The sequence below is a fragment of the Naegleria gruberi genome (assembly GCF_000004985.1).
Source record: "Naegleria gruberi genomic scaffold NAEGRscaffold_30, whole genome shotgun sequence".
Classification (NCBI taxonomy): domain Eukaryota; phylum Heterolobosea; class Eutetramitea; order Acrasida; family Naegleriidae; genus Naegleria; species Naegleria gruberi.
In genome coordinates this window covers 104,710-113,199 of record NW_003163297.1, presented here as the reverse complement: position 1 = coordinate 113,199, position 8,490 = coordinate 104,710, and the positions used below count along the sequence as shown (strand labels likewise).

Here is an 8,490-nt window from a genome sequence, read left to right as displayed (position 1 = left end):
ATGATAGGATCCTCTTCTATTATTATTATTATTATGATAAGACAATGGATAAGATTTCCTTCTTCTTGGATTGTAATGACCTCCATGATTTCCATTTGTAGAGTGATAATCATGACCACCAGTAGTTGTTGAATTATAGACATGTTCATCTTGTGTTGATTGACTTGGTACATAATCCTTATCAGCATATCTAACCAATAGAGGAGTGATAGCTCCCTTCATAAGGAAACTACTCTCTAGGAGCTTGTTAGTCAACTCGACCAATCTTTGATTAGAAGGTCCACCAATAGTTGTTCCTTCTTGTTGAGCTCCTTGTTGATATTCTTGAATTGGTGAAATGATTTCTCTCTTGAAGGTGTTAATGACCATATCAGCTGATTCTGAATTGGTAAATTTGATAAAACCACATCCCTTTGAAGTATGAATGGTCGTTCTCAATACGACAACGTCAAGAATTTCGCCAAAACTTTCGAATAGAGTTGAGAGCTCATCTTCAGTAACATTCTTTGGAATATTTCTGATAAAGAGCTTGTTTTCTGGATGAGGCACGCCAATTTCATACTTATCTATATTGAGACAGGAGAGGAAATTTGAGGCAATTGTCAAATCTTGAGATTTTTCACTATTGGAATCATTAGGCGAGGATGAAGTAGTTAGATTTGGAGCATTATTTACAAAATTATCATTAACAATATCTAATTGTTGCTCAGTGTAGGCATATTTAACTCTGAGAGGGGTATTTAACTAAGTTTCGAATAAAAAAGGTGTTCAATTGAAACCATTCGAATAAGTTAAAATTATCACATATCAAATATACTTACAGGTGGCAGTTTCAATCTTTGATTGAGTTCTCTAATGCATGTGTCCGCATCTTGCTTACTACGAAATGAGACGAAAGCACATCCTCTTGACTTGAATGTAAATCTGTCTCTAATCACAACAATTTCAGCAACTGGACCAAATTGTGAAAATAATGGATATAAATTATCTTCACCATAAGAGTATGGAATTTGTCCAACAAATAACTTGACAGTATTCAAATCAAGATTAGAATAAGTTTCGTCTCCATTAGTTTCTTCTGTTTCTTCTTGAAGAGCTCCATCTTCATATTGATAGTCAGCACCATCTTCCCCTGAATAATCTTCAGTTGTTGTGGATGTACTGTTTGAGGAGGTACAATCTCTTGTTGGAAACTTGTTATTCGAATCTCCGTTAAGTATTTGATCTGTAGATGAAGAAATGTCGAGTGCTCGTGATGAAGATGAAGGAATTGCTCTAAACTGCTGATTATTGGGCATTGTTTCTCCTTTTTTTTGATAGTTTCGTCTAGATTCTTAACTTAATGTTCTAATTGTTTGAAAAATGAGTTCGTTAACAATGTTCCTTTTAAAATGAACGGTGTTTCGGAGAGGTATTAGAAAGTTATTGTTCAATTACTGCGTTAATAGTACTCAAAAGAATGATGGTCACTAATCCACAAAATAGTTTCACCAGAGTTTCGTTTTTTTTCTTCTTTACTTTGAAAAACTGTTTCAGATTAAATACTCGAAACTCAATACAAAATAAAGAGATTGATAATAATAGCCATCTTCGCTCTGGGTGAAAATGCTCATTTTTTGTAAAACTCTTTTTCTGACTTTCGTCCGATTGAGGAAGATGATTATTGAAAGCAATTGGTTAAGAAAGTTCCTAAAAAATATGGAGAGTTGACAATTTAAATAATCAAGAGTTGAAATCAATGTTATGCGATCAATAATTTGTTGAAATTGTTTATGGAGTTTGTGCTGACCATGAGGTCAATCCAAAAAGATTAAGTTACTAGTAAAGAGTTTCATATTGATATTGTAAAGTATTGTTGTAAAATTGCATATGGTAATTGACTATTAATCGATATTGAGTATTAAGAATGATTAGTTTATAATACATAATCAGATAAATCGAATTGTTTCGTATTGTCACAATGACAATTATGGTTTAGCAACTGATTTTCTTCTGTGAGATCTTTTACTACCAGCACTTCTGGCTGATTTATAGGCAGAGTTAGCGAGTGTACTCTCTGAGGCACTGTTTGAGAAACCATAGTGGTGAACATCTTCGTTATTGTAGGCAACACCACCATACTTGTGATCCAAGCCAACTAATTCATCTTGTGGAGGAACTCTCAGACCAATGGTAATGTCAATGAAGAAGAACATGATTACTGAAGAGAATGCAACCCAAATGGTGGTAACTGCAATACCGAGCATGTTAACACCCAAAATTTCCCAATTCAAACTGTACAAGACACCATAGGTCACAAAATCGGTACTGTCCAATCCATAGAAGAGTATGAGTCTATTTTGAGAAACATTAGGTCAGTATTAATATTTGAGAACAAGTACTTACAAATCCTTTGTGGCAAAGAAACCTCCCAAGAACAATCCCCATCCACCACAGAATGCATGAACAGGAACAGCACTTACAGGGTCATCAATATGTAAATATTCCAATAATAAAGTACCTCCAATATAAACCATAGCACCTGTGGCACCAACCAGAACAGCAGCCCATGGCTCAACAAAGGCACAAATTGGTGTAATTGAGACACAACCTGCCAAACAACCGTTCAAACTTTCAGTAAGGTCATATTGTCCACTTTGAAGACAAGACCAAAACATACACATGAGAGCACCTGCAGCACCAGCAATGGTTGTGTTAGTATTGGCGTAACTTGTAATCTTGGACAAGCCACCACTCAATGCAGTAGTTGAACCACCATTGAAACCATACTATTCCATAATTAGAATTTACAAGTTATTGAAATAATACTTACCCAACCAAACCACAAAATGAAACTTCCTAGCAAGACAAGAGTCTTGTTGTGTCCTTCAATCTTGACAGCTTTTCCATTGACGAATCTTCCAATTCTTGGACCAACCATAATGGCTCCAACAAGGCCACAAATTCCGCCAGTCAACTATTTACACAATTATGTTGGAATGTTCATGGAATATCGAAATACTTACGTGAACAACTACACCACCAGCATAATCAGTGACACCGACAGTACCAATTCTGAATAAAGTCTTATTGAATCCTGATAACCAACCAGTTGTAGACCAAATCCAGTGAGCAACTGGAGAATAGATAAAGGCAGTCATTAAGAATGAACACATGAAGAATGCAGATAAATTCATTCTTTCAGCGACGGCACCACTCACAACTATTCGAATAGGTCAAAAATTATTCAAAAAGCCTAAACTTACTTGAACTGGCAACAGCAGCAAAACTCCATTGAAAGAAGAAAATATGATGAGATTCATTAGCTCCCAATAAAAAGAAGGACGAAACGCCAAAGAATCCATTTCTAGTTTCACTCATTGCATTATCTCCAAAAGCAATTCCATAACCAATACAGAACCAAGCCATTGTTGAAATGGCAACAGACATGACAATCTTCAATAAGATGTTGGCAACGTTTTTAGAACGAACACCACCAGCTTCAAGAAATGCAAATCTTTATAACAGCTCAAATTAGAAATAATGGATTAAATTATATCACTCACCCTGCTTGCATAACTATTCAAGTCCAAATTAATTAATTATTTAGGATTTGATTTCATCAAATGATTTAAAATGTTACAAGAACAATCACCGAGAATTCAATAATGGCCACAATAAATGTGTCAACAATCAATGTGTGGATGAGCAAAACTTACACATAACCAAGGCTCCGTTCAACAATGTCCAACCAATATCTACATCTGCTGCCGATAATGTTTGTGCTTTTACTTGCTGCTCAAAGCACGTCAGCAACAGTACTACCACAGTAAGTCCAACAGCCAAATAATTATTTCTTCTCGTTCTCTCTATCATTTGTTGTTAATTATTTCTTTTTGTTGTTGTATGATAAAAAGCGAAATAATGAAGATTGTGGCACTCAACATCATCCATTATTGTTGTTGGTGGTGGTGGGCAAGGGTGAACCAATCGATTGTTGGCAAGTTGTTTGTTTTTGGTTTCCAATGTTCAGTTCACACTTTGCAAAAATGTGCGGGAACGAATTCTTCTTGACCGATTGGTGCTATCTTTCAATTTTCAACATAAACAAGTTCTTTTGTGGCCTTCTTTGTGTAGAAACTTTGCTAAACTGAACAATCTAAACTTCAATCAGCACGAAAGAACCAACGACAAAAATTTACCTCCACTGTTGTTGTTGTTGTTGATGTTGGTAAGGACGATGAGGTTTGCTATTAAATGATCCGACAGAGTGTTGGGAATCTAATTGTTCTGATAGTTCTGTAGTCGTGTTTGAGTATTTCTTTTGTTGTTGGACGAATTGAACTGTTTTGTAAGCTTGTTTGGCTAGAGTATTTTCTGATGAGGAAGCACTGAAAATGTGGACATTGTCTTCATTGTTATAGGCCATTCCACCATACTTGTGATCCAAACCAACTAGTTCATCTTGTGGAAGAACTCTCAAACCAATTGTGATATCAATTAAAAAGAACATGATTACGGATGAGAAAGTAACCCAAATGGTTACAATAATTATGGCAAACAAATTAATTCCTAACAATTCCCAATTATAACTATAAAATACTCCATAGTATGGGTTATCGGCTGGAAGAGAATATAGGAGAATCATTCTTTCATAATCACATTAATTATTGAAAACAATTAATTGGAAATTATTTGTTCGGACATTGTTAGGAGATTTGGATAAATTGAAACACTTACTGTTGCTTAGTGGCAAATAATCCTCCCATCAATAATCCCCAAGCTCCACAAAATGCGTGCACTGGTACTGCATTCACTGGGTCATCAACATGAAAGAATTCAAGCAACCATGTTCCTATAATGTAAACAATTGCTCCACTTGATCCTACAATCACAGAGGCCCATGGTTCAATGAGGGCACAAATAGGCGTGATTGAAACGCAGCCAGCCAAGCAACCATTCAAGCTCTCAGTAAGGTCATACCTTAGTAGAGTTTTGTGATATATTAGAGAGGGTAAACCTTATTGAACTACTTACTGCCCATTTTGGAAACAAGACCACAACATACACATAAGGGCACCTGCTGCACCTGCAAGTGTTGTATTGGTACTTGCAAAGCTGGCAATCTTTGACATTCCACCACTCAATTTTAATACTGAGCCCGAATTGAATCCATACTTGTTATTGATTATTGTAATGATAATTAGTGAAATAATACTTACCCAACCAAACCACAAAATCAAACCGCCCAACAAGACAAGAGTCTTGTTGTGACCTTCAATTTTCATAGTTTTACCATTAACAAACCTTCCAATTCTTGGACCAACCATAATGGCTCCAACGAGGCCACAAATACCACCAGTCAACTTGAATTGTGAATTGTTATTGAGCTATAACAGATACTTACATGGACAACAACACCACCAGCATAATCTGAAACTCCAACATAGCCGAGTCTGAACATGGTTTCATTGAATCCTGACAACCAACCAGTTGTAGACCAAATCCAGTGAGCAACTGGTGCATAAATGAATCCTGTCATTAAGAATGAACACATGAAGAATGCAGACAAATTCATTCTTTCAGCAACAGCACCACTCACAACTTTTCAAATAGGTCATTAACTTGCTATTGAACTCTCATACTTACTTGAACTGGTCACTGCAGCAAAACTCCAATGAAAGAAAAAATAATTATTATCTTCATTTCCACCCAATAAGAAGAAGGATGCATTTCCAAAGAAGCCATTTCTCGTCTCAGTCTTTTGGTCACCAAAAGCAATTCCATAACCAATACAGAACCAAGCCATTGTCGAGATGGAAACTGACATTACAATTTTCAGCAAAATATTGGCCACATTTTTCGACCTAACACCACCAGCTTCAAGAAATGCAAAACTATCATCATGACATTATTCGAATCCGATATAATTTCCTAAACTTACCCAGCCTGCATAACTATCAAAACCATCAACTAAAATCAATAACCACCCATACTTACACATCACTAATGCGCCATTCATCAAAGTCCAACCAGCATCCACACTACTAGCCAATTCTGTTGTTGTTATAGTTGTCGATGATCCTTCAGTCTGTCCCGAACATTCCACAATTTTCATTCCAAAATCATCATCATTATTATCATACAAAACCATATAGTGTCCTTTCTAAATTTTATACTCGGAAATGACAATCCATTAGCATTATTGTTTTGATGAAGACTGAAAGAATGTTGTAATGTTGCTTCTCCCACGTAGAGACACCAAGTTACGTGAGACATTTTTTCTTTTGGATTAATTTGCGCGCACAGCCATAATAAGATTGGAAGTCTTTCTTAAAGAAAAAAGCGGTAAATGACAAAGTACGCAAACACAGCGAATCACTGAAAGGCTAATATCAAGGCTGATAAAAGAAATGTTAGAAATGATGTAAGGCAATTCTACAAAGTTGCAAAGTATTTGTACATGATGAAATATGAGAGGCTTTGTAACTTACTATTAAAAATACAAAAACTTGGGAAGTAAAAGGATAGGTAGTAAGGGAGAAGGAAATTGATGACGAATATTAGAGAGGATATAATATTGCTACTCTATTTGCGAGAGGAAGAACCATTTGAACGTTGAGAGGTAGTATTGCTAGTCTTGACGGATCGGGCAGTCTTGTAGGCTGAACGTGTTAAGGAATGTTCAGTTCCAGACTCACCTCCAAAACCATAACTATGATGAATATCTTCATTGGTGTAGGCAACACCACCATACTTGTGATCCAAACCAACTAATTCATCTTGTGGAGGAACTCTCAAACCAATGGTGATATCAATGAAGAAGAACATGATTACTGAAGCGAAGGTTACCCAAACAGTTACAACAGCAATAGCAAAAAGATTCACACCCAACAATTCCCAATTCATACTGTAGAACAAACCATAGTATGTCGAAGAGGAATCAAGACCAAAATAGAGAGCAATACTAGAAGATATTAAGGAATTAATGAACTAGCTTACTTACCTTGATTTTGTGGAGAATAATCCACCCAAGAACAATCCCCAAGCACCACAGAATGCATGAACAGGAACGGCGCTCACTGGATCATCAACATGCAAAACCTCTAATAACCAGGCTCCACCAATATAAACCATAGCACCTGTGGCACCAATCAAAACAGCAGCCCATGGCTCAACAAAGGCACATATTGGTGTGATTGCGACACAACCTGCCAAGCAACCGTTCAAACTTTCAGTAAGGTCATATTGTCCACTTTGGAGACAAGACCACAACATGCACATCATGGCTCCAGCAGCACCAGCAATAGTTGTGTTGGTACTGGCAAAACCAGCAATTTTAGATAAACCACCACTAAGAGTGGATGATCCAGCGTTAAATCCATACTTAAAGAGTAAGCCATCAAAATACTGAAGAGAATACTTACCCAACCAAACCACAAAATCAAGCCACCCAACAAAACTAATGTCTTGTTGTGTCCTTCGATCTTGACAGCTTTTCCATTGACGAATCTTCCAATTCTTGGACCAACCATTACAGCTCCAACGAGGCCACAAATTCCTCCAGTCAACTATAACAATTAAGAAAGCAGCAAAATTCTAAATACTTACGTGAACAACGACACCACCAGCAAAGTCAGCCACACCAACATTTCCCACTCTGAAAAATACCTTATTGAATCCTGACAACCAACCTGTCGAGGACCAAATCCAATGGACAACAGGTGCATAAATGAAGGCAGTCATTAAGAATGAACACATGAAGAATGCAGATAAATTCATTCTTTCAGCCACGGCACCACTTACAACTACAGATGTTAATTGGAACAGCACATGTCAGATCAAAATTCACAAGAAACACTTACTCGAACTGGCAACGGCAGCAAAACTCCATTGGAAAAAGAATTGTGAGTTTGACTCTCCTCCTCCAAGCATGAAAAATCCAGAATTTCCAAAGAACCCATTTCTGGTTTCTGTAAGTTGGTCACCAAAAGCAATTCCATAACCAATACAGAACCAAGCCATTGTTGAAATGGCAACAGACATGACAATTTTCAATAAGATATTGGCAACGTTTTTAGAACGAACACCACCAGCTTCCAGGAATGCGAAACTAGATTATTTCAGAAATTACATTTCCAATATTTAACATACCCAGCCTGCATAACTATTAATTCAATTTAATGGAAGGTTAGACTTTGGGTCAATTGAAATATATACTTACACATTACGAGAGCACCATTTATCAAAGTCCAACCAGCATCTACATCCGAAGCTAATTCTGTGATGGTAGTATCAGCTGAAACATTCACAACCAATGAAGTGATAGTCAACAAGAATAATATCGAAGCAATTAATTTAACAGAGAATCTATCTAGATTTCTAAACATTTTTCTTTTGAATGAAGATTGCAACTGTGAACGCCACAAGACCACCACCATTGTTGAAAGTGCATACAATTATGGCTGTTGAATACATGGTATGGTGGTATGATGTCTCGTTCACCTTCCG

At 36.6% G+C, this 8,490-nt stretch overlaps 3 protein-coding genes across 3 annotated transcripts; all 3 read right to left on the bottom strand.

The window, feature by feature from the left end:
- Positions 1-360: 360 nt before the first annotated feature.
- On the bottom strand, positions 361-992 carry NAEGRDRAFT_4931 (uncharacterized protein; the record flags this gene model as incomplete). Its single annotated transcript, XM_002675975.1, has 2 exons — positions 361-608; positions 818-992. Coding segments are annotated over 2 exons (423 nt in total), but the record flags the coding sequence as incomplete, so codon positions are not given.
- A 975-nt stretch (positions 993-1,967) lies between these two features.
- On the bottom strand, positions 1,968-3,495 carry NAEGRDRAFT_34345 (uncharacterized protein; the record flags this gene model as incomplete). Its single annotated transcript, XM_002675974.1, has 5 exons — positions 1,968-2,307; positions 2,386-2,768; positions 2,813-2,956; positions 3,006-3,202; positions 3,246-3,495. Coding segments are annotated over 5 exons (1,314 nt in total), but the record flags the coding sequence as incomplete, so codon positions are not given.
- Positions 3,496-4,177: 682 nt separating this feature from the next.
- On the bottom strand, positions 4,178-8,091 carry NAEGRDRAFT_34407 (uncharacterized protein; the record flags this gene model as incomplete). The annotated part of the gene is made up of 5 exons (XM_002675973.1): positions 4,178-4,628; positions 6,986-7,365; positions 7,407-7,550; positions 7,591-7,787; positions 7,845-8,091. Coding segments are annotated over 5 exons (1,419 nt in total), but the record flags the coding sequence as incomplete, so codon positions are not given.
- Between the last annotated feature and the right edge of the window lie 399 nt (positions 8,092-8,490).